The 26,049-nt window shown below is 41.6% G+C and overlaps 1 protein-coding gene across 1 annotated transcript in view; it reads right to left on the bottom strand.

The window, feature by feature from the left end:
* DPH6 (diphthamine biosynthesis 6) overlaps positions 1-26,049 on the bottom strand; it is a 229,309-nt gene that overhangs the window by 51,728 nt on the left and 151,532 nt on the right. Inside the window, exon 13 of the mRNA XM_070931353.1 lies at positions 23,495-23,737. Coding sequence (XP_070787454.1) covers positions 23,495-23,737 — 243 coding nt within the window. The remainder of the gene's footprint in view (positions 1-23,494; positions 23,738-26,049) is intronic.

Below are 26,049 nucleotides of genomic sequence, written 5' to 3'. Positions count from 1 at the left end.
GCAAAGATTGGCAACCAGCCCAGAAAACAAGATACGATAAGACACTCACTCTTCAACAATTACAAGTTGTTTCCAGCAAGAAATTACTAACTAAGGGAGTGGCCAATTATTCTCAAGTCTTACTCTCCAAGAGACTTCCTCCTCCTGAGTAGCCACTCCTGCCTTTTGGAAGCCCTGCATGCTCGAGCATTGAGGAGAGGCTCCTTCACTCTCTCCACTTGAAGGAGCCTATGGAGGTTCTGAAGGCCCTGGCTGAGTCTCTGCCTCTGGCACCACATCCTCTTCAGCCTCCTCACTGTCCGACGCGAGCGCCGGCTGCGCAGACTGCTGGCGCGACACACCAGCCTCCTCGTCATCGGGATCAGCCACGATCTGCGCAGGCCGCTGGCGGGCCACAACAATCATCCAGATCATGGTCGTCCCAAAGGTGCTTTTCAAAAGGCAACTGGACTTCGTTTTTTCCTTGAAAACATTTCGCTTCTCATCCAAGAAATTTCTTCAGTTTGCCTTTTGAAAAGCACTTTGGGAGATCCGTTGCAATATGTACAGTCACTGGTGTCTTTTTTAACCGAAAAGATCAGCATAAAGATGGCATAAAAGAGTCATCTTTTCTGTTTTATTTGTCTTACAATATTCTGACCAGCTGCTTAAATTTGCAGTTGGAATTTGATAGAAAAATAGAACTTCTGATTTGTGTTGTTCATGTCGATAACATGACATCTGATTTTCAAAGCTACAAACGTTCAGAATTCTTTTAAATGCAATATGTATTGCAGACAGTATGTAATAATCACAGGATAATATTTTATGGCATTCACAATACAAGTTTGGTAGATGCTACTATCAGACAGATTCATCCAGGGGTGAAATGCTCCCGGTTCGGACCAGATCGCCCGATCTGGTAGTGATGGTGGTGGGTGGTTTGGAGAACTGGTAGCAAAAATCCCTGTCCCACCATGCCCAGCTGAGCCACGCGATCATCAGAGGCTTTTTTTTTTTTTTACTTTTAAAAGCATTTTTTCTACAACCTCTTCGGCCAAAAAATGCTTTTAAAAGTAAAAAAAAAAGCCTCTGATGATTGCGCGGCTCAGCTGGGATTGTCAGAGGCTTTTAAAAGCATTTTTTCTACAACCTTAAGAGGTTGCAGAAAAAAATGCTTTTAGAAGCCTCTGACGATCAAGCAACTCAGCTGGGATCGTCAGAGGCTTTAAAAGCATTTTTTTCCCTACAAACTCTTTGGCCGAACGCTGAGTTTAAAAGATAAAGAGGCATCGATATTTTACAATGTGTGGGAACAGTGGTATAACTGGATAGAACGGAGATAGATTAAAGATATATAGTTATTAAGTACTAGCTGTACCCGGCCATGCATTGCTGTGGCCCAGTCTGGTGCTTCCGCTGGGCTAAAAGAGCGAGGCTGAAGTTCCAAACTCTCCACGAACATTTGGTGGGCATGGTGAACTCGACGTCATTCACTTTCATCAGTCACATGACAGCCCCCAAGCCACGCCTACCCAGCTGGTGATTAGGGCAGAGAACCGGTTGCTAAAAAACAATGGGAACCACAAAATCCTCCGTCTCTGTCTCCCCCTCTCTCTTTGTATCTCTCTATGTCTCTCTCTCTCCCCTTCTCTCTGTATCTTTCTATGTCTCTCTCTCTTCCCCCGTATCTCTGTCTCTCTTCCCCCCGTCTCTATGTGTCTCTCTTCCCCCTCTCTCTGTATCTCTGTCTGTCTCTCTCCCCAATCTCTCTGTATCTCTGTCTCTCTCTCTCTCTCCCACCCTTTCTCTCTGTATCTCTGTATGTGTCTCTCTCTCCCCCCGTCTCCTGTATTTCTCTATGTCTCTCTCTCCCTCTCTCTCTGTTTATCTCTGTCTCTGGCCCGGCCTCTTCTGCATCCCATGCCATTGCCCTTACCTTTTCAGGCCAGGCCTTCGCCTTCTGCATCACAGCAGAAACTTAGGGGACCCCTCCGTCCTCCCTACATAGATGTTCTCTGGGGGCTGGGGGAGACGCATAGCAGGGAAGGGAGGGAGGGAGGGGGTGCGGCGGAGGTTCGAGGCTGGTTTGGGGCTTCCCACCCGAAGGAAGAAAGCGGCAAAACCAGGAGCCATGCACACCCCACTGGACCCCTGCTGAGCAGTTCTCCTCCCCCGCCTGCCAAGGGCAGGGGAATGATTAAATCCCCCACTCTTCCAGGCAAAACGAAGGAGGGCCGGCCATCCTCCCTCCTGGCCGTTTCCGTCCCCCGAAGTCTCTCCGGAGCCCCTTTTCTGCCAGAGGCCGAAATTTTCATGTAGGCTCTGTGAACTGCCAGAGCGCCCACCTGGGAATCAAAGGCGGCGCTGGTCAAAGGCAACCCAGAGATTCCAGTTGCCTCCATCTCCCGCTCACCGACCGGATTCACATAGCGCCGGTTAGCGGCTGGTCTTTCTGACCTTGGGGCCCGTGGTAGCGCTGGGCCAGGCGCGATTCGGGCCAGGTGAGGGATGGAGGGTTTCCACTCGGCGGACCCAGGCAGCCTCGTTGCCAGGTGTGCTTTGGAGGGAGCCCCGAGAGCGGCTGGCGAGGGGGATGGGCAGCAGCAGCAGGTGAGGCTAGTTTGTGGGGTGGCTGGGGGAGGGGGAGGTCAGAGCCAGGCTTGGGTGGCCCCCGCCCAGCCCTAGAAGCGCTGGCTGCGAGGGCTTCCCGGTGGGAAGCTGGCTGCCTACCTGCCGAGCCTGGTGGCAGGATATGGCCCTCGGGCGTCTCTGCCTTCCAAATGCGCAGTTTCTTGGAAGCAATATGGAGAGTCTAAATATAAACAGAAATCTGTTGAGCGTAATCAGGGCTGGGAGGCTGCCATGTTGGTTTTACGTCCAGCAGATGGTACTGTTTTTCAATGTTTTCCATGTTTTTACCTGTCACAGGTGTGACATGTATATAATATAGGTATACAAAAACACGCCCATAGTCAAATGCAACGTTGTGTCAAAATTTAAAAGCAATCGGTAAAGGATTTTCAGAGATGTACGGTTATGTACAAATGGACATTTACATTTTTATTTATATAGATAAGTAATAGAAAAAAAAAGAATGTAAACACGCACAATTTAATTTTTGTAAATAACACACGAATTACTGTCATAAGAAAAACACCACAAATAGCTGTTATTGAGTGATATAATTTTTTATGTTTTTAATGTAATAAAAGTTTAATAAAGTGTTTTTTAAAAAAGCATCTTTTCTACAACCTCTTCAGGCGAAGAGGTTGTAGGAAAAAAAAAAGCCTTTAAAAGCCTCTGGCGATCCCAGCTGAGTTGCCTAATCGTCAGAAGCTTCTAAAAGCATTTTTTTCTGCAACCTCTTAAGGTTATAGAAAAAATGCTTTTAAAAGTAAAAAAAAAAAAAGTTGGCCACGCCCATCCAGTCACATTATAGCCCCCACCAAGCCATACCCACAGAACCGGTAGTAATAAATTTTAGATATCACCCCTGGATTCATCCAGTGGAGATACTTAAGCAATTTAAATTACCCACCTATATAACTGAAGATGGTCAGTTCTCTTTTGTGAAAGACTGACTTTTTCTCCACAGTTTTCCTAATGGAATTTCCACATAATAATAACAACATTTTTGTTGGTAGGCTATTTTGTTCTGAAGCTTAAACTGATGCACTCGTTTATGCAGACAGCATGAGGAAGGAAGCCTTCAAATGTATAATTTATAGGATCATTAATCCTGACACTTTCATAATCAAACCGGCCACTGAAGATGCTCAAAACTACAACTCCTTTGGGAATGTTCTTCTTCTTTCATGAACCCATATAAATACAGCAATTCAGCAATCATTTTCTTTAATTTGGAAGAAATGGAAGGATTAGGAATCTCCATTTTTCTGGATTGCAAAAGAGACAGGATGACTATAGAAAAATCCTGTGGTGAAAGGAATAATAATTTCAAAATTAAATAGCTCTTAGTGAAATGTAATTATGCCTTTATGGCTGCCAGAAAAATTTCAGGATCGTTTTTTTTTTTTTTTTACAAAAATGGGAAACCTTAAATATTCCCTTTAAATATTGTCATTAGAAGCAGTATATTACACTACAGACGTCTCCCCACCATTAATATGGGGTAATTATTATATACTAAAATTTGGTGTGATAACACAGACAGGACAATCAGGCTTGGAGCTTTAATATGTTGCTAAAACTGCCTTGCAAGGATTGCACAATAATGGAGATCTTAGGAAACATAGGAATATGTGTCCAAGAAAATCTAAATACCTTTCAAAACTGATGTTTTTGACATATTGTCTCTGTCAAAACAGATCAGACACAGGTTAGAACCTTTATTAAAGCCTGCCTTGTGGCAATAGGAACTTATTTCTCCAAACTTATTCAATCCAAATGTCATCTGGTGGCCCTGTTTAGTACAACCCATTCCCTAGGGGCTGGATGATTTCATCCTGACTGGGATTTGGTCCTATGTTACCTAGATGAGTTTAATCCCATTAATTCTGAAGAAATGAATAATCCATGTGTTTTAGAGCCAGGCCTCTCTTAGTTGGTTAAAGCCTCCAGAGATCATTGTGTGTGTGTGTGTGTGTGTGTGTGTGTGTGTGTGTGTGTTGGGGGGGGCATCCATGAGATAGTAAATTCTCCTTGAGAAATGGAATGGTTCTGCTGAGTTTAAAAGCAGCAGTAGTCTATTCCTTCTTTAATAAACTATTACTAGATCCTATAGATATGAATCATTTTCATCCAGTATCCCACCTTCTGGGAAAGGTTGTTGAAAAGGCTGTTGGCCTATAGTTCTTAGGGGTCCTGGAAAAAGCAGAGTATCTGTACTCCTTTAAGTCAGGTTTTAGGTTAGGATACTGTAGTGAGAGAATTTTGATTCAAGTTGTGGATAACCTGAGGTGGGACATTCTTGACCTTCTATGGACCAGCTTTTGGATTTGAGACTGGGGGCCATTGTTTTACAATTGTCCTTCTCCATCCTTTGGGGTCAATTGATATTGGTTGAGGACAAGAGCAGTCAACCCCTATATCTTTGCTTTGCATAGTACCATAAGGTTCTATTATTACCGCTTTAAAAATATTCATGAAGTTTTGTTCCAGTGTTTGGGACCTGTGGGGGGTCTGGATGTGAAAGAATAGACTTTGACTCAACCCTTCCAGAATCGAGTACTTGTAGGTTTTTGCCTCCATGGATCCAGGAACCAGACACTTTCATCCTTGACTCTGAGCAGAGTTCACTGCCCCATTTGAATTCAGTGCACAATTTAGAAATCTTACTGGACTTACAGTTCCTACAGGACAACTTTGTTTTCTTTGCTAATTGCATCTGTTACTGTTACTGTTCCTGCTCATGGTCACACCTTACTCAACCCAACTGAATTATTGCAATGTGCTGCACTTGGGAGACTCTTGAAGACTATCCAGAAACTTCAAATGATCCAGAATGTAGTACTTTGAGTAGTTATGGGCATTCCTTGCTATGCCAATGTGACAACACTATTCTGTGAGCTACGTTGGTTTAAAATGCACTCCCACAGAGAGGGTCTCCTCAGGATGCCGCAATGTCGGTCAAGCAATGTCAACTGATGACCCCCAGGGGTAGAGCTTTCTCTGTGGGGGCACCCGCCCTCTGGAACGACTGATCCTGGACCTCCGTACTTTCCGCTGAGCTTTGAAGACTTACTTATTTGAGCAAGCCGGCTGGCTTAAAATTTTAATGGGTTATTTTATGGGTAAAAGGTTTTTAAATTGGGAAGCCTATTTGATTTAATTCTGTTTTAACTTATTTTAATTTTTATATTTGTATGTATTTTAATTTTGGCTGTTCACCGCCCTGAGTCCTTCGGGAGAAGGGCGGTATACAAATTTAACAAACAAACAAACAAACAAACAAACAAACAAACAAACAAACAAACAAACAAACAAAAATAATCTTCTGGGTACAATGCAAGATACTGATTATCACTTATAAAGCCCTATAAGGCATAAGATTGGGTTATTGTGAGACTGCTTGTTATCTAGGGCATTTGGCCATCCCATATGCTCTAACAGGGAGGGCTTACTGAAGGGTCCCTAACTGAGAATCCCTTCCCAGTGGTGGTCCCTGACTTTGGAATCTCTCCTCCAGTACCCTGTACGCCTTTACAAAGGAAACTCTTTTCTGAGACTTTAGATGTGGATTGCTTGAGTTGCATTATATTTTAATTTAGTTGCCATTTTAGACCTGGTCTACCCCAACATGTGGGAGGGACCATTCTGCTCCCTTTCGCCTTTCAACTCCAATCCAGGAGCCCTCAAGTAGTCGCATTCACGACAAATCACTGTATACCAAATTTATATTTTGCTGATAAAGAAATAAAGGGAGACTGGGCGTTGGTACCTACCTGATACGCCTCTTCTCTGACTGTCGGGCACGGCAGTCAGGATGGGTGGAGACTTGGTTGAGCTTCCATTGGACCGGGTCTGCAGAAAGAAAGGGAAGTCCCTCCTCCTGACTGTGCCTGTCAGTTTTGAGACGAGGGAGCTTGTGCAGATAGTCGTGTCTAGGATTTGAAAACAAACAACATTAGATACCAACCCCGCCCCCTTCCAAGTGAAGTCGTGCAGGGACCGGACTTCCCACACACAGGGAGGGGCTGACTGCCGTGCCCGACAGTCAGAGAAGAGGCGTATCAGGTAGGTACCAACGCCCATTCTCCTATAGTCGGGCACGGCAGTCAGGATGGGACATACCAAAGCGAGGTGTTCAGTCGGGCGGGAGAAGGCCGGTACCGCACTCAGGAGGATGCATGGACACCCTGGAGAACTCTCCGCCCAAAGGCCGCGTCTGCCGAAGCAAACTTGTCCAGGCGATAATGACGGACGAACGGAGAAGGCGAAGCCCAGGTGGCTGCCCGACAAATCTCATCGATGGTGGCTCGGGTGGACCATGCCGCTGATGTGGCCGCACTTCGTGTGGAATGAGCTGTTATGTTGCGTGGAGACGGAAGGGCAGAAGCCTCATATGCTGAGGAAATACACGCCCTGATCCATCGACCTAAGGTGGAAGAGGTGATTTTAGATCCCAGGGAAGAAGGTAAGAATGATACGAAGAGCGCATCTGAACGCCGGAAAGAAGCAGTGCGGGCGATATATATCTTGACCGCTCGGCGAACGTCCAGGGTATGCCATCGTCTTTCGAGGTGATGGCGAGGATTTGGGCAGAAATTCGGAAGGACCACTTCTTGGGACCGGTGGAAAATTGAATTAACCTTCGGGATGAAGGAAGGGTCCAGTCTGAGGACTACCCTGTCTTGGTGAAAAATGCATAGCTCTTTCCGGATCGAAAGGGCCGCCATCTCTGAAATTCGACGGGCCGAGGTCACTGCCACTAGGAAGGCCACCTTGAAAGAAAGGTGCTTCAAGGAAATGTCTCATAGAGGCTCAAAGGGTGGCCCAGTGAGGGCCTGTAGGACTTTAGGTAAATCCCACGTGGGGTACCTATGGACTGCGGGAGGCCGGATGTTAGTCGCGCCTCTTAAAAACTGTCGAATTAGAGGATCCCTGGATAACGGATCCGTAGAGGAGCCAGACAACACAGTGGAAAGGGCCGCCACCTGGCGTCGAAGAGTGTTTGGTGAAAGGCCGGAGACAAATCCGTCCTGAAGGAACTCAATGACCAGAAGCACGGAGGCCGACGTAGGGGAGTGACGGTGCCGTTTACACCACGACGAGAAGGCTCGCCAGGTGGATTCATAAATGCGAGTAGTCGATGCCCGGCGTGCTGCCTGGATTGTCGAGATGGCTCCCTCAGATAAGGGGAGCTTGGCCATCAAATTCCTCTCAACCGCCAGGCGGTGAGTTGGAACCAGAGAGGATCTGGGTGTTGCAGCTGGCCCTGGATAAGCGTCACCTGATTGTCCGGTATCCGCCAAGGTGGTTGAACTGACAATGATACGAGATCTGCGAACCAAGGTCGTCGGTTCCAGGAGGGAGCGATGAGAATTAGATCTGCCTGTTCTTGCAGTAATTTCCGTATTACCTTGGGCAAGAGGTTGATTGGGGGAAATGCATATAGAAGTTGGTTGGCTGGCCACGGGCACCGTAGAGCGTCCACCGCCTCCGCCCTGGGGCTGGGAAACCTGGTAAAGAAGCGAGGAAGCTGGTGATTGGATGCGCTGGCGAACAGATCCACGGTTGGTCGTCCGAAGCGGTGAACTATCTCCCGAAATAGCTGAGGCGAAATGGACCACTCTGCGTTGTCTATCGGAGCCCGACTGAGGGAGTCGGCCATTTGGTTCTGAATTCCGGAGATGTGAGTTGCCTGCACCGATGTTAGGTGGACTTCCGCCCATAGGCCCAACCGTCGAGCTTCCCGCATCAGAGCCCTGGAGCGCGTACCCCCGAGGCGGTTCACATGCGCTTTGGCTGTTACATTGTCGGTACGAATTAGGACATCCCGGTGAAGGACGTGTGCCCTGAAGGCTTTTAAGGCGAGGAAGATAGCCCGCAGTTCTAGCACATTGATATTCATCTTCTGCTCGTTCTCTGACCATTGGCCCTGGGCCAGGTGGGGACCCAGGTGGGCGCCCCACCCCGACAAACTGGCATCCGTCGTGATAAGTAGCCGTTGAGGTTCTTGGAACTTGGTCCCTTTTAACAAAGCCTCCGACGTCCACCAGGAGAGAGACCGTAGAACCGGAAGAGGTAAAATCAGTCTCGTGGTTGAGTTGTCCCTATGTGAACGTTGAAAGGGCAGTAGTAGCCATTGTAAGTCCCGGCAGTGTAAACGAGCCCACGGGACTATCCCGAAGGTGGATACCATTTTGCCCAGAAGGCGAGAGAGGGAGAGGATGGAAGAGGCCCCCCTACCCTGAATTCGGCTCGCTAAACCCCTAAGGCTGTCAACTCGGTCTGGTGAAAGGAAGACCTCCGAGGACAAGGTATCAATAACTGCCCCTAGGTGACAGATCCTAGTAGAAGGGGTTAAATGGCTCTTAGACCAGTTAACCGAGAACCCGTGGTTCTGGAGGACCTGGAGGGTAGTAGCTAGGTCTGACTGGGCCTGGTGCCGAGAACGAGACAAATTAGAACATCATCCAAATAAAAGGACACTCTAATTGGGAGGGTGGCCACATATCCCATGAGGGAAGCCATTATCTTAGTGAAGGCTCTGGGGGCTGAAGACAAACCAAAGGGAAGGGCACGGTATTGATAATGTTTGTTGTTATAACAAAAGCGGAGGAATTTACGGTGATTGGGAAGGATGGGAACGTGAAGGTAGGCTTCAGTTAAGTCCACGGAAGATAGAAAATCTCCTTCCCGAATACAAAGTAAAATTGTCTGTAAGGAATGCATCTTGAACCGACGATATGTTATGTGTCGGTTCAAGGATTTCAAATCAAGGATGGGGCGCCAATCTCCCGAGGGCTTTTGTACTAGAAAAAGTCGAGAGTAAAACCCTTGGCCATATTCGGCCGGGGGAACAGGTTGGATGGCCCTTATAGTCAACAAGTGACGGATAGCCGCTTCCACCTGAGCCCGTTTAACTCTGTTAAGGGAGATTGGACAACGGATAAATTTACTAGGAGGGGTGGATGAAAACTCAAGGGAGAGGCCGAATTTGATGGTATTCCTAACCCACTCATCAGTAATGGTATTCTCCCAAGCCCGGGAGAAGAGAGCCAGACGGCCTCCAAGATGGGTCGGAAGTAGACCTCTAGCGAGACCTTCGGAAGGGACGGCCTCTACCACCCCTTTGGGGTCTTCTGGGGCGATATCTAGGACCCTGTCTGACCTGATTGTCCTGATGGAAAGTCCCCCGCTGTTGGAAAGGACGCTGAGGCCTCTGCTGGAAATAGCCGGAATCGGAACCTCGAAACGACGAAAGGAGCCAGACGAACGACCTTCTGCCCTGCGGGACATGGCTGGCAAGATCTTTCGGTGGTCCCTGGTCTCAATTAAAAGAGGTTCAAGTGAAGGACCAAAAAGCTTGTCACCGGCATAAGGTGATGATGCAAGACGCCACTTGTTACGCACGTCAGCCTGCCAATACTTTAACCACAACAGCCTTCGAGAAGTCACTGTGGAGCCAATGGCCTTTGCGGAAAATCTAGCCGCGTTCAAGGTGGCGTCCGCTGAAAATTCTACCGCTGCTAGAATTTTGTTAATATCTTGATGTGTTCTCACATCAGAAGAGGGTATACGACCTTGCAGCTGCTTCAGCCAGAGGATTGATGCTCGATTAAAAAAAGATGCCGCCGAAGCCGCTTGGACAGACCAGGCCGCTGCTTGGTGACCTTTGATAAGTGTTCGCTCTGCCTTTCTTTCTTCCGGTCGTAGGGATTCCTCTGCTGGGCCTGAAGAAGGTGAAGGCGATGAAAGAGCTGCTACTGGTGCATCCACCGAGGGTATCTGCAAGAGAGAAGCATACTCCGACGCCAAATTATATAAACGCTTATCAAGGCTGTTAGGAATTGGACCTGTACTGGGATTTTTCCATTGTCTCTGTAACACATCTGTAAATAATTTTGGGGCTGGCACAATTTCGGTTTGAATTGCAGGAACCTCAAATAAGGAAGAGGAAGTAGCCGATGTACCTGGTTGAGGTTGGTCTTTAGTTTCTGGGAGACCCAGACCAGTGGTGGTTTGGGCCTTGTATAACAAAGAGCGGAACATCTGAGGGCGAAACAAGCCAACAAAGGGAGGTTGGTCCGGTTCCAAGCCCTCATCCTCGGATAAATCCTGTTCAATAATGGCCTGTTCTTCTTCACCTGAAAGGGAGCCTTGGCTGTCCCTGGAAGGGGAAACTGCTCTCGTTGGGGCCTGAGAAGCTGCCTGTAACGGTTGCGAGCAGACCGAAGGGGTGTGGCGGCTCAAATACTCTGAGACTTTAGAGGAAGCTCTCTCTTGAAGTCCTTGGGCAATTCCCTGTCTGATGGAATTAGCAATCAACTGGGCTAAGGCAGGAGTGACATCAAGTTTCTGGCCCTGCGAGGCCTGGTTATTGTGGTCTCCAGAAGACTGGAAATTAGGATCTGGATTTGAAACTGTTTGAGGAGTAGATTCCCCAGTGTCCCCTGAAGGAAATACAGCTTCTGGCACAGGAGCTAAAGGATCATCTGTGACTGATATATCAGGGGAGAGGTCTGGTACCAGAGGAGTCTGTGGAAGATCTCCCATTGTAACCGAGGCAGTTACTTGAGTGTTAACATCGGATGATAAAGTAGAAGGCCCAGGCTGTGCCCTCAAAGAAGAGGCTGCCTTATTGCAGGCCTTCTCCATTGCATTATGTCTCCTCTTCTCCTCCCTGGACATTGGGGCCTGCTTAGGAGCCTGGATCCTAGGCCTCTTAGCCTGGGTACCAGTAGAAGTACCCTCCTCTGGATCCCCTGATGACTGAGGGCGCTTCCCTTTGCTCTTTTTTACATGAGCCCTGGCGTCCGCCATCTTGAAGGGCTATAATAGGGTCGTAAAATGGCTGCCCAATCTCCAACAATAAACAGGCCCACAAAAAAACCTGCCAGGAACGTACTCACAGTAAGGAGCTGAAGACCGAGCAGAGAAGGCCTTGGGGGGTGCTAGCCAGCCGGTCGAAGCCCCCCCAGGAGCGCGGAATCTCCTTCGCGCTAATAAGCCGCCGGCCGATGGATGCGTAAGGCCGCGCTTTCCCTGGGCCTCAATTAGTCGCTCCGAGGCAGGCCGATTTTTTAAAGTGCTAGCCAGCCGGCTTACAGCACTTGAAGGGCGCGGGAGTCACGTCGCGCCCAAGAAAAACGCCGCTGGGCGATTGATCGTCCTCTTCCTGGTGTCCCTGCAGCCTTCCGATGCAATTAAGGCCAAAACGCGACGGAGCGAACTCGTGCGCATGGCCGCTGCAATTGCCAGCCGGCAATTGAATCTTTATGCAGTCCTCAGCGGAGCTAAGCCTCTCGCTGGGCTGATTGCAGGCAGGGAGCCCAAAGAGGATGAAAACCTTTATTTATCAGAATTATTCTTTTTTTTTTTTTTTTTTTTTTTTTTTTAAGGAGCTATCCTAGATACGACTGGTCCGGACTCGACCGAGTCGAAAAACTGACAGGCACAGTCAGGAGGAGGGACTTCCCTTTCTTTCTGCAGACCCGGTCCAATGGAAGCTCAACCAAGTCTCCACCCATCCTGACTGCCGTGCCCGACTATAGGAGAATAGTATAGATCTATTTCAAGATTTTTAGCTTTCATCAGCTAGCCATACCCTTACTCGGATTCGAACTTGGGCTTCCTGCATGTTAGGCAGTTGAATTAACCTTCTGAGCCACAAGTTCTCCTCCCTTCATCAGCTTGAGCCAGGGGAAAGATTACGATATAGATATATATATATATATATCTCAAATATATTTTACTGATAAAGAAATCAGTAAAATATATTTGGTATAAAAATGGTTTGTTGTGGATGCAACTGCTTGAGGGCTCCTGGGTTGGAGCTGAAAGGCAAAAGAGAGCAGAATGCTCTCTCCCACATGTTGGAGTAGACCAGGTGTCTCGGTAAAACACTTAATGGTATGTAATACAATTACACTTAATACAATGTATGTATGCATGTGTAAAACACATGCATACATACATGGTTAATCGAGATGCAACTTAATCTCAATTTATTTTGGTCACCTGCTAGATTATATTCAAGAGATATTTCATATTTTAAGGGACACTTTAAGGAATACATAGTGACTTTGGACAATCTGGTTTAACAGTCAAAACTACAACAGAATATAGATTTAATTCTTCCTGTGGATTATTTTCATAAAAAATGGTAGAATCTAGGTATCATGTAATTAATAAATGGTCACTAATTAAAGTAGGGCACGTTTTGGTCTCCAAAGTTCTATCATAGAAATAACTGCATTGTGGTTTAATATAATATATTTAATATTTAATAATATAAAATATTATAGTAGGAAGGGAGTTGAATAATCCAACATGGTGGTACAATGAAAGCCCAACCAGGTTGTTTTTACTCATGTTCCATGCAAAACACATGTAAAAAGAGACAGAAATTTGATTCTGTAGCTGTCATCTTTATTTTCATCATCCTGTCTTCCCCAAACAGCCCTGATTATTTTCACCCTTTTTGTAACACTAATGCATGAAAACACGCATGAGATGCCATCTTACCCATTAAGGGCTACAATCTCACTTGAAAAGTTCTTCATATTTAAACAACCATATCGTAATACATTTTACACATACTAAAAGCCAGAGAGATTATTTTGAAAGCCAAATAACCTAAAGAGTAAGCATAATAAAAATGAAATAGGTTACAGTTTATTAGCAGCAGGTAGCAGATGTGGTAAAATTCTTGCCAGCTTCCCCACTTTTCTTCCCCAGCAGGAACTTTCTATCAAACTGTGTGTTAGATCTTGAATATAATGCAAGCTGCTGTTAAAGCAATTGTATCCTCTGCACTGCCCTATTATACTGAGATTTCTGTTGGAGTTCCTACTTCTTTCTTTCTAATAATAATGTTTAAAATATATCCTGCAGAGGTAAATGTAAAGGCAGGTATTATGTGCCAGCTAAAAATAAGATAGCAAAATATGAAATTGATTAGAAAATAATTCAATATTGAAAGGTCATTTTCCTTGCCAAACGATAAGTTCCTATGACAAGATAAAAATAATGATTGAAGTTAAGATTCCTTGAGGTACTTTTCAAACATAAATAATTCAATATATCTATTACAATGAGAAAGTAAAAATAACTGTTTAAGGAACAAAATCTTAAACCGATAGCAAAATAAAATGGATGCAAATCAAATCTGTCACACAGAATATGTTCTCTAAATTTTTTATTTTCTGGGATGTCAAAAATAAGCCCTTTTGGAAGGAGAGGTAGATAAGCAGAGTTAAGAGGATTTAGGGGTAGAAAAAAAAATTTAAATGATAAAATGTAGCTATGAAGGCATTCTCAAATAATAAATAAGTTGTAGAATCTACTATTTTGTAAGTGTACTTTGTGAGTTACATTGAGATTCAGAGCAGAAATGTGTTAAGAGTATCTTTGAACGCTTCTTTCACCTCTGAATTCATCTAAAAAGCTGAAAGTTGGCTTTCTTTAATAATTTTTATACTACAATTGTAGGCTTCTGATGGAAACCAAAAATGTAATTAACATGTGCTAATTGGAATGCTACTGTAGGATAAAATAGACCATGTAACATAAGGGGTTTTCCCCCTCTTTTTAAGATGTGTTTATGTTGTGACAAACAAACAATCCTCAAAGTGGCATTAATCTATACTTTGTATCTGTTGAATATGTGGAACTTGGAAAACAAAGCAAACCTTATATTGATCTATTCAGATTGGGGAGACAGGGGTATTCACACTTCACAATCTTCAATAGTTTTTCAAAGCCTATGTCTCCATAAAGTAATGTGAAAGAAAGAAAGAAAGAAAGAAAGAAAGAAAGAAAGAAAGAAAGGAAGGAAGGAAGGAAGGAAGGAAGGAAGGAAGGAAGGAAGGAAGGAAGGAAGGAAGGAAGGAAGACAGACAGACACACATTTTTTAACAGCCACATTTCAATTAAATTATTAATTAAATAATTAAATTAACTAAGATTAACACCCAGCGTTACTTATATGAGAATAGGTGACCATATAAATAAGATATTTTTTTTAAAAAATAACAAAATACCAAACTGTAGAGAAAGAAAATTAAGCTAGAATAAATTTGAAGTCAACATGCCACAGAAACCATGATTTGCTTCTCCTTCTACAACTTCAGTAGGGAAAGATAGGAAAAAGCCTTTGCATAAAAAAAACAAAAACCCTCCTATAATTAGGAGCAGATAACATTAGGTTCAATGGAAAAAAAGTATCCTGGCATAGCTTCTTGAATTCTGCAGAGAGAAAAGCCTTGGGAGATTACATCAGCTTCTCCTCATCACCAGTTTCCTTGGTGGAAAGAAGGAAGATTTAACCAGGAGAGCCAAGAATGCCTGCCTGATCCTGTGGTTGTGATCAACACCCCACGGTATCAAAGACTACTGAAAGAGCTAATAGGCTCAACAGTTTCCCATGTCAATCTCCAACAATTACATGTTGGCTTCTATTGCAAGCCCACATTTAATTGTTCAGTTTTAGTATAAACAGAAATTTTCATGACCTGATGACTAACTATCCCAATCTAAGCTCTATACACTTCAGTATAAATTCTTGTTAAATGAACAACAAACGGCTCATCTATAGCATAATTAAGCTATCTGAACATCATGGCATATTGGAGGTCTATAATATCCCTAAATAGATAATCCTACATCTATTTACCAGTGAATTAGCCCCATGAACTAAAGCAGACCACTTTTAAAGAGATGTGCTATATGCCAGGTTTATGTATAAATCCACGCACATGAGAAGATTTCTCACAGAGATCCAACAGAATGCTATAAGCATGCCTTATACTAGCCAAAAGCATTTATTCTGCTTCATAGATGAAGAAGAAAAACACAAAGTAAAGTGATTATTCACTGCTGAGCTGGCAGGCATGTTGCTGGGTCAGTGGCTGGCACATACTGTGCTGTGTGAAAGTTGAAAGCAGCATTAAAATAGGACTAGTTCATATTCAACTCACTTTTTGCATCCACATCTGAATGAAGCCAAAGTAAAAGTATAGCAAATGCATCCACCAACACCCCCCGCCCACCCCCCCCAAAAAAAAGAAAAGAAAAGAAAAAGAAAAATTTATAAAGGATTAAATAAAAAGACTACTTTGCTTCTCTGATTTAAGTTCAATTACTCGGAAGTAAATTCTACAAAAGTCAATGTGCCAACATTTTAACTGTTTTAGGATCAGAATGCATGTCATTTAGAAGTAATAGGCATTAAACATTTAAAAATACATTGAACATTTATATTGTAAGCAGATATTGTCCCCCTCAATATTTTTGAACAGATATTTGGGGAGGATCTTTTCCTTTTTGTTTTTCCATATAGTAGTTTGTCTGCTTAATAGTTGGGATAGGTTGGGGAAGTTTTCTTGGCAATAACATACAGTATAAATTGATGGGAATTTCAGATGTGTTTCACAAGAATGTCCTATCTCCCCTTAGCAAATATTCAGCAAATGCATTCTTTGTTTCTACTTATTGATTTAGTAGTTGAAGTGAAACTATTTCCTTCTTTAAAGGCTGTGCAATAGTTCATTTCTGACAAAAGTGCATTCATTAGACAAGTGCTATAAAAGTAGAGCCAAAACAGGACTTCGGGAAGAAGAGGAAAGCATCAGCATGCTCAGAGCGCTAAAGGTTGAAATACAAAATTAAATTAAGCTAAACTAAATCTCCCAATACTATTCTTATAAAAATGACAGCATCTTGGGATTCAGGCTTTTTTATAGCAGTTTGCAAGGGAAGACAAGACGGTGGTTTCCTGGGAGTTGGAGACAACGATAGGGAGTTATGGGGACAGCTAAGGACTCAGTGTGGCCTATAAGCATTGTCTTGATCCCAATGATGCTGTATGTTTCAAGAATCTTTTCAACTTAAAATGGGCTGAATTTAAATGGCTAAATAAATCTCTGTGCCTGCACTTTTCTATTGAGTTGCGACTAAGAGAAGAGAATATATCAGTGGTGGTTGCAATTGGATCAGGTGAACCGGTAGCGGTGGTGGCAGGAGGCTCTTCCCACCTGCCCGGACACTTCTGTGCATGCACAGAAACGTTGCGCACTGAGCGAACCGGTAGTGACAGGTTTTGAAACCCGCTCCTGGAATATATGTAGTTTAGACTTGAACTGTGGAGTTCTTGATGTATTTGAACTTGATTGTTTGCTTGCAGATGTTTCATTACCCAACTAAGTAACATCATCAGTGCTAGTGTATTTGGGATTTGCTTCCTGTTTATATACAACAGCCTGCATTGCCAATGTTGGTGAGGGTGTGCTCCTTGGTAGTTCCTTGCTTAGGGTATTGTTTTCTTCTTTTTTGTCTGATGTTAATCCCAATTGCTGTAGAGAATGTGTTCTGGTCTTTTTGTTTCCATTTTAGCCTTTTTATTGTCACTTTAGAATGGTGTGTAAATATGGTTTATCTCTATGTGTCTATTGTTAACTGATTTGTCTGAATGACAAATTCCTAGAAATTCCCTAGTGTTTTTCGATTTAGCTTAGTGTAGAATGCTCACAGGTTTGTTGATTGAAACTATGGCTGAAACTGTCCATGTGTTGTGAGATTAAGGAGTTTCATTGTGTCTTCTGACCGCTAGTTAATGTTCAGAGATACAGTATGTTCTGCTAGTCTTCTTTCTGTCTGCCCTACATAGTGACAGTTACAGTTCTTACATTGTAGATTATCTTTACACTGTATTGTACCATCAGGAAAGTCTTTGTTTATATAATTCTTTGTTTATATGCAGACCTAGAGGTAAATAACAACCAGGCCTATAATGGTTAGAAAAACCATGATACTAAAATCCTATATATTTTACTGTGTAGGGGCATAACATGCTTTAACAAAAGAGCCTCTGGGTAGTATGCCAGAAATCACTCTAAAGGACAAAGAAATGAGAATGTCCAGAGTAAAAATGAAGCTATATACAATAACTACCAATTTTCTGGCATTTATTTAATCCATATACCACTTCAAGCTGACATAGTTAATTATCCATTTTCCTACTTTCCTCACTAGAATCACAATATGAGATGGATTGGGCTGAGAAAGACTGGCCTAAAGTCACCTTTTAGGTGACTTTGGAGGACCAAAGCCCATGGTCTTCTAGGTGTTGCTCAAGCACGTTAATCAATGCCCAATTATAATTTTGGAGGGGTGGTGGTGGATTCCAGACAATTTTTATTGTTTTTAAAAAGCACAACAGTATCTTCATATTCCATTGTGGTCTCCAATCAAATAATTCAAAAATGTATAGCGCTCAACCATCTAGGTGTAACCTTTATCAAGTATTTACATTATAGTTGCCTCATAAGAATGCAAAATGGTTATTTAATATTAACCCCTGGGGAATGAAGTTTTCAAGGCACAAGAAGAAAATTATGTCATTACTGTGCTGTTTTGACAGACTGAATATTCTCTTTCAAGCCACTTTAAAAGGTAAAATCAATTCACTTTCATAACTTTTCAATAAGCTGATGTGGCAGATCTGACAAAACTATAGAATTCCAAAATGGATTTTCCATGAGTAATCTCTTTTATTTTTGTCATTGGTTATTTCTACTACTTCAAAATATACCCTCTAAATACTTTATCTGATCTCTTAATGCTTCAGATCAGAATATTTAAAATGGGATAATATTCCCAATCAACAGATATAAATATATATAGACACACACATACATATCAGGGGTGAAATGCTCCCGGTTCGGACCGGATCACCCGATCTGGTAGCGATGGAGGCGGGTGGTCAGAAACCAACAACAGACCACATGGCATCACTGTGGCACACAACTAAAGCCTTCCAAAAAATATTAAGTAAACCAAAAGACTCAGCAGCCCTAGAAGAAGAAAAAGAATAACAGGAGTCATCTAAACGTATGCTGAAAGGACTGTAACAGGACTGTAAAACTATGTAGGACAAATAGACAGAAGACTAGCCCAGCACATCCATGAATACCAACTAGCAGTCAGAAGACCTGATGAAAACTCCTTAATTTCATAACACATGGATAGATTCAATCATAGTTTCAGGTAGAAAACTGTGAACATCAAGCCAAGCACAAAAATGCCAGAAAAACCTGGAGACTTTGCACTGAAACAAATAGGCCATCCACAGGTGCATAACAACAAACAACATTTACATTTCACTCAAAAAAAAGATAATTATTAAATCAAAAAGAAAACAAAAAAAATCAAAACACCTCCTCACCAGCATTCAACACTCATATCAGCAGAGATTAACACTAAGACTAATAGTAGACCAACAATCAAGTAAACAATACCCCAATCAATGCAGATAAAACAAACAGTAAACATTAGTCTAATCAAGGAACCACCAAGAACACTCCCAACACTGACAAGGGAAACCACTAGTATATAAAAAAACACAAACCCTACTCCCTTCTAGTACTAATGAAGATACTTAGCTTGCTAATGAAACGTCTGTACGAAAACTACCAGGCTCAGAACACTAAGGATCCCACAGTTCAACCCTAAGCTACAAATATTCTCTTTCAAAGGTTAAACTATATTTAAGAATCCCTGTATTATACACAGGATACAATACAGTTCAACTGAATTTGGTACGAATTCAAATTCAAGGGGCATTGAATCAGAACTCTTGCTTAGACCTTGACTAGCTTGAAGACTATTTTAAAAATGGAGAGAGCCAAGGAAACAAGAAGAAAGTATGAATGGGAAATTTGTTAAGTCTTGGATGTGGTTGGAATGATCTCTTACAAAAACATATCAATGTTCTATTCCAGACTTCTGCAGCTTGAGCATCCAATCAGATGTATGGAGTTCAGCTCTCAGAATCAGTTGTAAATAATACAGAATTCTACGGCTGAGTACCACATATCAGAAAGATATTCTCATTAGGCTAAGATTTAATGAGAAATAACTCTAGAATAGAATAGAATAGAAATTTTAATTGGCCAAGAATTTGTCTTGGTGCATATGCTCTCAGTGTACATAAAAGAAAAGATACATTCATCAAGAATCATAAGATACAACACTTAATGATAGTCATAGGGTACAGTGACTCTAAATACAAGCATCAGCAGATGAGAGATCTACTACAGGCAAACAACTCTTAGTATGTCTTGTACTTTTAACTGTTAAATTATGAGATTTGGATTTAATTTTTATTAGATGTTTCTTAACTATTGTGAGCCGCCCTGAGTCCGGCTGGAGATAGGGCGGCATATAAATCTCATAAATAAATAAATAAATCTCATAAATAAATAAATAAATAAATAAATAAATAAATAAATAAATGTCATATAAATATTCGGGGGGGGGGGGGAAGCCAAACATTCTAGGAGATACGGCCTCAATGAAGTCACTAATAAAGGAATGCTGGAAGGTTCCTCTCTCAGTTCTTGAAATTCTGTACTCTAACCCCCAATTCTTAACATTAAAATTCATTAAAGAAAATTCAGGTGAATCATGCTGTGCACCTCAGGGGCTTGGCAGGTGTCCAGCTTTAGGAAAGCTGGTTTATATTCTTAGTTGGGCACAAGAATTATAAACGACTGAACTTGAGACCAAAAGGAATTACTCCACTGGTTATTCCATTGTGAGATTAGTGAGATAAGATCCAGTATTGTGTTTGTATACATAGTGCCATGAACTCTGATACAAAGTAGACCACTATTAGAGCTGCCTGTATTATTAGGCAGATCACTCTAAATGCTTACAGATGCAGTTTGGGCTGGCCAGTTAAGCAATGCATGTATCAGATTCAAGCAAAAGAGCAGACATTTTAAAAACAAAAACAGACCACCATATCTGCCAACTTACTTTGAAGATATTTAAGGGTTTAGATGTATTTCCCAACATTGTAGATTATCTCACAGGATGCTGTCAGTCCTGGAAGCCATCTTTTACTTTGGATCTTCAGGATCTTTGGAACTTCTAGTCTTGGAGTCTTCTTTCATTGGGGATGTTACTTGGAACCCTGATCTTGGAACCCTTGACCTTAACAAGAGGTCAACAAGCTTATACTAAAGGATGTATGGTTCATGAATTTTACTTACAGCAAATATAGTCAGCATCAACCTGTTTTTGTTTTTATGTCATTTTTTTCTTAAAAAGTATATTTTTGACAGAAAGGCACTAGTGTCATATCCACAAACTAGAGTGGAAAAGCTATCGTGGCAGAGCTCAGTAACACAAAGAGATAGTTCTATCCTGTTTTCCATTTGATTATGGTTCTTTCCTCCTCCTTAAGCAGGGGTTGGCAACTTTAAACACTCAAAGAGCCACAAAGTTCCTAACTGGAGGCCCCCCCCTTCATTTCTAGAGCCGACCAGAAGTCCGGTTCCTCCACCATAGAGTGTCCTCTCAACGTGGCATCCTTTGCCGGCCGGAAGTCCGGTTTCCCCACCATAGAGTCTCCTCCTAGCACAGCATCCTTTTTCCTCTACCTGTCCTAACTGAAAGCCCTATCAATTTGTGGAGCCGACCGGCAACAGGGAGCTGCAGCAGAGGGATGAAAGAGCCACATGAGGCTCCAGAGCCGTGGGTTGCTGACCCCTGTCCTTAAGCATTCCATCCACCCACCATCATCCCATCACCTTTCTTTCTTTTTCTGATCTTTTTCTCTCTAATCCTTCCCCACCATTATCTGTCACAAAAAGGTGCAAGAGATCTAACTAGCTGTTTAACATTTTTATCATTTTACCTCCTCTCTCCAATTTTTGTTTGGGAGAGATGAGAAGTTGATAAAAAATAACTGCCCAACATTGAAAGGGATCCAGAGAAAGAGTACAGCCATGGTATTTTCTTCTTAGAGTTAGGGAAAATGGGAAAATGGGGTTCACGAACAAAATTGTTAGGGAAAGACGAGTCATATTTATTCAGTTGAAAAGGAGATAGACTGCATCTTCAAAATTTATCCAACTCCCTATATTGTTATGCTTGGTCATATTCAGTATGTCAGAAGGGGAACACTGGAAACTGGCTTTTTAACAGAGGTGATTGGTAAATACATTGTTCTTCACATCTATACTTCAACTGATACAACAAACTTATCATTAGAACAAAGAGGAGAATCCTATGGTTCTTCAAGCATTCTTCACTACTGCTGTCCTGAGCGGGGTGATAATTGTAGTTCAGTAACATCTAAAAGTCCACTACAAGATAAATTGATGATTTCATTATTTGAAAGGAGCTTCCATGCCCTTTCATATATATAGAAGAAATGGTGCTAAGCCTTAAACTTAAAGCCAATAAAAAGCAAGACTGTTATATTTGTATCCTGTATTTTGTTCGCATCAATGGTGCAACACATCAGACTGTGAATTTACCTCTATTTCACTCCACAGGCTCTCTCTATTCATTCTCAGATGAGTAGACAATTAGTCTGAGCTAAGTGATGCTGGCACTATATTGTACATCTCTAGACTATACAATTTGGACCTGATGTGTGTTAGCAACAACCAAAGCCCCTGAATTTTCCTTCCTCAGTGAGTTGATATATATCAATGACTTTTATATTTGTATTAACGAAAAGCAACTAATGTAGAAGCAGTCTTGTTTTGGCAAAGTAAATGGGTAGAATTTTCTCTTCACTTTTATATTCTGCAATGATCAGATAAGTCACCCTTTAGAAGTGATTCTCTTCTCAGTAAATGTGGTTGTTATTGATCATTATTAAAACAGAATCCCCAATCTTTTCCAAAGAATAAAAGCAATGCTGGTTACTCCAAAATTTCTACATTTCTCTTCTCCTTTCTATACTGCTTCTATACTGGGGTAGGAGATCCTCCTGCATGATATCAACATTATCATAGGTCTTTAGTGGCAGAAAAAACAACCCCAAATCAGATGAGGAATAGAATAGAACCATGATGGCGAACCTATGACACACGTAGCCATATCAGTGGGCACGCGAGCTCAGCTCCGCCAGCTGATTTTTGGGCCTTCTGGGCCCACCAGAAGTAGGGAAACAGACTGTTCCCTGCACCCGGAGGGCCTGGAGGTGGGTGGGGAAAGCCCGTTTTTCTTTCTCACTTGGCTCTATGAATCTGGGGAGGGTGAAAACAGCCTTCCCCACCCCCTTGGAGACCCTCCAGAGGCCCGAAACAGCCCGTTTCCCAACTTCTGGTTGGACAGGAAATGACGTTTTTTTTCTGTCCCCAGCCTCCAGAGACTCCTAGAGACAGCTCCTTTGACTGAGAAAAAGGATGTTTCAAATTCAAAATGGTTCAATTTCAAAATATTTTGATCAACTTTAATTACCCAAGTGATTCAGGAAAATTTGTTGATCAAGTAGCTCCTTCCAACAGGTGTTATGTATATATTTAATTTTACTAATTATCATCTAAGTTTTATTTATTGGATTTATACCCCACAATTCTTTTACGAATGTTCAAGATGGCATATAGAGTGTTCTTTATAATAATTGTAAGCATTATTGATTGTGAATAAAATAAAAATTCCTCCATAAAAGACAAACCCCACAGATCATCTCTGTGAAAGTTAAGTGCAGAAATGTAGTGAAAACTACTCTCTTGCAATATGCTAAAGAAAAAGCATATATGTACATTAGATTCAGACTCTAAATCCTCTTTTAAAAATATCCACATGGAATTGGTTGCTTTTTCAGGCTTCTTTAAGCTTTTGCTTTATGGAATTCAGAGAAACTTGCTGATGAACATAATATTCTGTTAGGCAGTTTAATGTTTCAGAACTCCATAGAAACAGAAGAGCCCAAATATAATAGCTCAATCAAACCTTATTCTATCAGTCTTTTTGAACGTCAGAAAAATACATTGAGAACGTTTTGATTTTACTTCAAGTCATGGATAAATGCATTTTCTAAACTGTTGCTTTGAAAGCAGGAAAAAAAATATATTATACATACTTTTATAAGTTCTTTTAATTTCCTCTGCCATACAGCTTCAGCAACAGAAATGTACTTGCTGTCTGTTACGTAACAATTTGCCATGAGTACGTGATGGAGTTCAGCCTTCAAGTTCATGGCTTTCAGGACTCTTTCAACATGGTTTAAAGACACCAGAGCTTCTTTTTTGATGCCACCACTTGTAAGTTGCATAGTACAGGGCACTAATGCAATCTGCCCAGCACAATACAGAGTATCTTCAACCTAGAAAAAATAATAATAAAGAGGTAAGTTTTTAAAAGAGTGGAATTATTCCATATTTTCTAATTAAAAGTTACCATCTTTAACTTAAGTAAAAATATATCAGTCTGAAGATAATTTCTGGCACAGATTTAGCTACATTGTAAAAAAAATAGCATTGTATCACATTTGGTTTTGGAAAGTTAAATGTAGATATTCACATATTCATAACTATTCTCAGACAAATCGCCAATGAACAGACCAATCTAGAAATATGTAGACTAACATAATGTCATAATATTTCCAAGGTATCGTTATGAAGACTTGTGTCATATTTGAAGTAAATTTGTTTACAACCTGTCAACCAGGAAGGAGAGAAGGGAAGCTTTAAATGTTCTAATTTACAAGAATTCACTTTAATTTAAGGCAGAGATGATTCCCAAGATTTTATAAGCCCCCAGTAACATACAGTGATATATTGTACAAATATGATATAAAATTAAGCAGTAGTTTGAAATAAATTAACATACCTACTATTTAAAGTAAATGTTATTAGATCATTATGTTTTTCTTACTTTGTTAATTTTACATTAAAAAGTTTAAGTGAGTTACAGTATATTTTGTCTTTGTTCTTGAATGCCCAAGATAAAGGTATAGGCCATCAATGTTTTCTGTCAGCTTATCATACATGCTAATGAAGCAATTTCAAGAATAAACAGATTTAGCCTCAATCATTTATGCAATGGGTACATCAAGGTTTGGTTCTTTCAATGCATTTTATGTTGCTTTGTCCTTAGAGACTGCCTAGAAGCTTCTGTTTCAGAATGTGGCTGACTGCCAGGATTTTGACTACAGCCACAAAAACACCTTGTACTACACCGTTTATTACTTGCTTTAATGGTTATCAAATTCTTTTCAGATGAATTCACTTCCTTGTTTGGACTTAAAAACCAGATAATCTGGAATTCCCTTCCTACCAGCCTCAAGTACTGCTATGCTGTGTCATCATGGGAAAAGGGGAAGTTTGTGTTCCTAGAAGGCATGAGCCAAGATAGGCAAAGTATATGTGAAGAATATGCGCTCCCAGCAGTCATTCAAGGTATGATGGTCCTCCCAGGTCTCCAATTAAAACAAACAGCTATCTATATTGGGCAACAGAGATACAGGAAAATGTTGGTTAAAGATGATCACTTCAGTGACATCAGCAAAGGCATCATTTCATTCTGCATTGCAGAAGGAAGTAGTAAATCACTCCTGAACTTTACCAAATATAGATAGATAAGATAAATTGAGTGTTGCTTTAGTGCCATCATATGATGAAACCATCAGGTTAGATAGCATTCAACATCCTAATGAAAAAGAGCTGAAAATCTTTCGGAGTACTGAGTATTTATGGTGTGGTTAGATTAAAGCTTTTGAGACATCTTGTTGCCAAAGGTAGACATACAGAAAAGGAAAAATCCAAAGATGTAAAGAAATAAATAGAGTGGGAACATGGAATGTAAGTAGCATAAATTTGAGGAAGTTCAACACAGTGAAGAATGAAATGAATCAACTACACATTGATACCTCAGGCATCAACAAAGTGAAATAGATGAGAACTGGACACTTTCAGTCAAAAATCATATTGTTTAATACTCATGAAATAAAAAAAGAAGGAATACTGTGGCTTTCATTGTTGAATAGGATATAGCAAACTAATAATATCAGTTAGGCTTGTTATCTATTTATGCTTCAACTCAGAAGAAGAGGATTCTGACAGGTTTTATGGTCAAATTAATCTGAAATCAAAATAACATGCAAGTATAAATATATATTAGGCAATTAACATACAGTTTGATCTAGTGATTAAGGTATTAGACTATAAACCAGGAGCCTGGGAGTTCTAGTCCTTCCCTAGGCATGACAGCCAGAGAGGTGGCTCTTGACTAATCACTTTCTACCATCGTAGCGCACTTCACAGGGTTGTGGTTGTGGGGAAAAATAGGAGGAGGAAAGAATTTTAGGTTTGTTTGCCACCTTGAGTTATTTATAAAAATAATAAAAGGATAAATCTATCATCCATCTATCTATCTATCTACCTACTTATCTACCTACCTACCTACCTATCTATCGCTATAGTAAATATGTTGCTTATAGTTAGAGACTGAGATGTCAGAATTGGAAATAGTAATCAAGAAAACACTTGGATTGTATGGCATAGGAAGTAGATATGAAGCAGGAGACTGCTTATGCGCAAGTTCCAGTCAAGTTATAGCACAACAAAACCAACCAGCTTCTACAATATGATCATCAGCATATATCCACTATTTTCAAGAACATAATCACTCTGAAGC

Source organism: Pituophis catenifer, unplaced genomic scaffold, assembly GCF_029215685.1.
Source record: "Pituophis catenifer annectens isolate HBS135680 unplaced genomic scaffold, rPitCat1.0.hap2 SCAF_1, whole genome shotgun sequence".
Classification (NCBI taxonomy): domain Eukaryota; kingdom Metazoa; phylum Chordata; class Lepidosauria; order Squamata; family Colubridae; genus Pituophis; species Pituophis catenifer.
The sequence above is the reverse complement of the archived record's forward strand: the minus strand, read 5'-3'. Positions and strand labels throughout refer to the sequence as shown.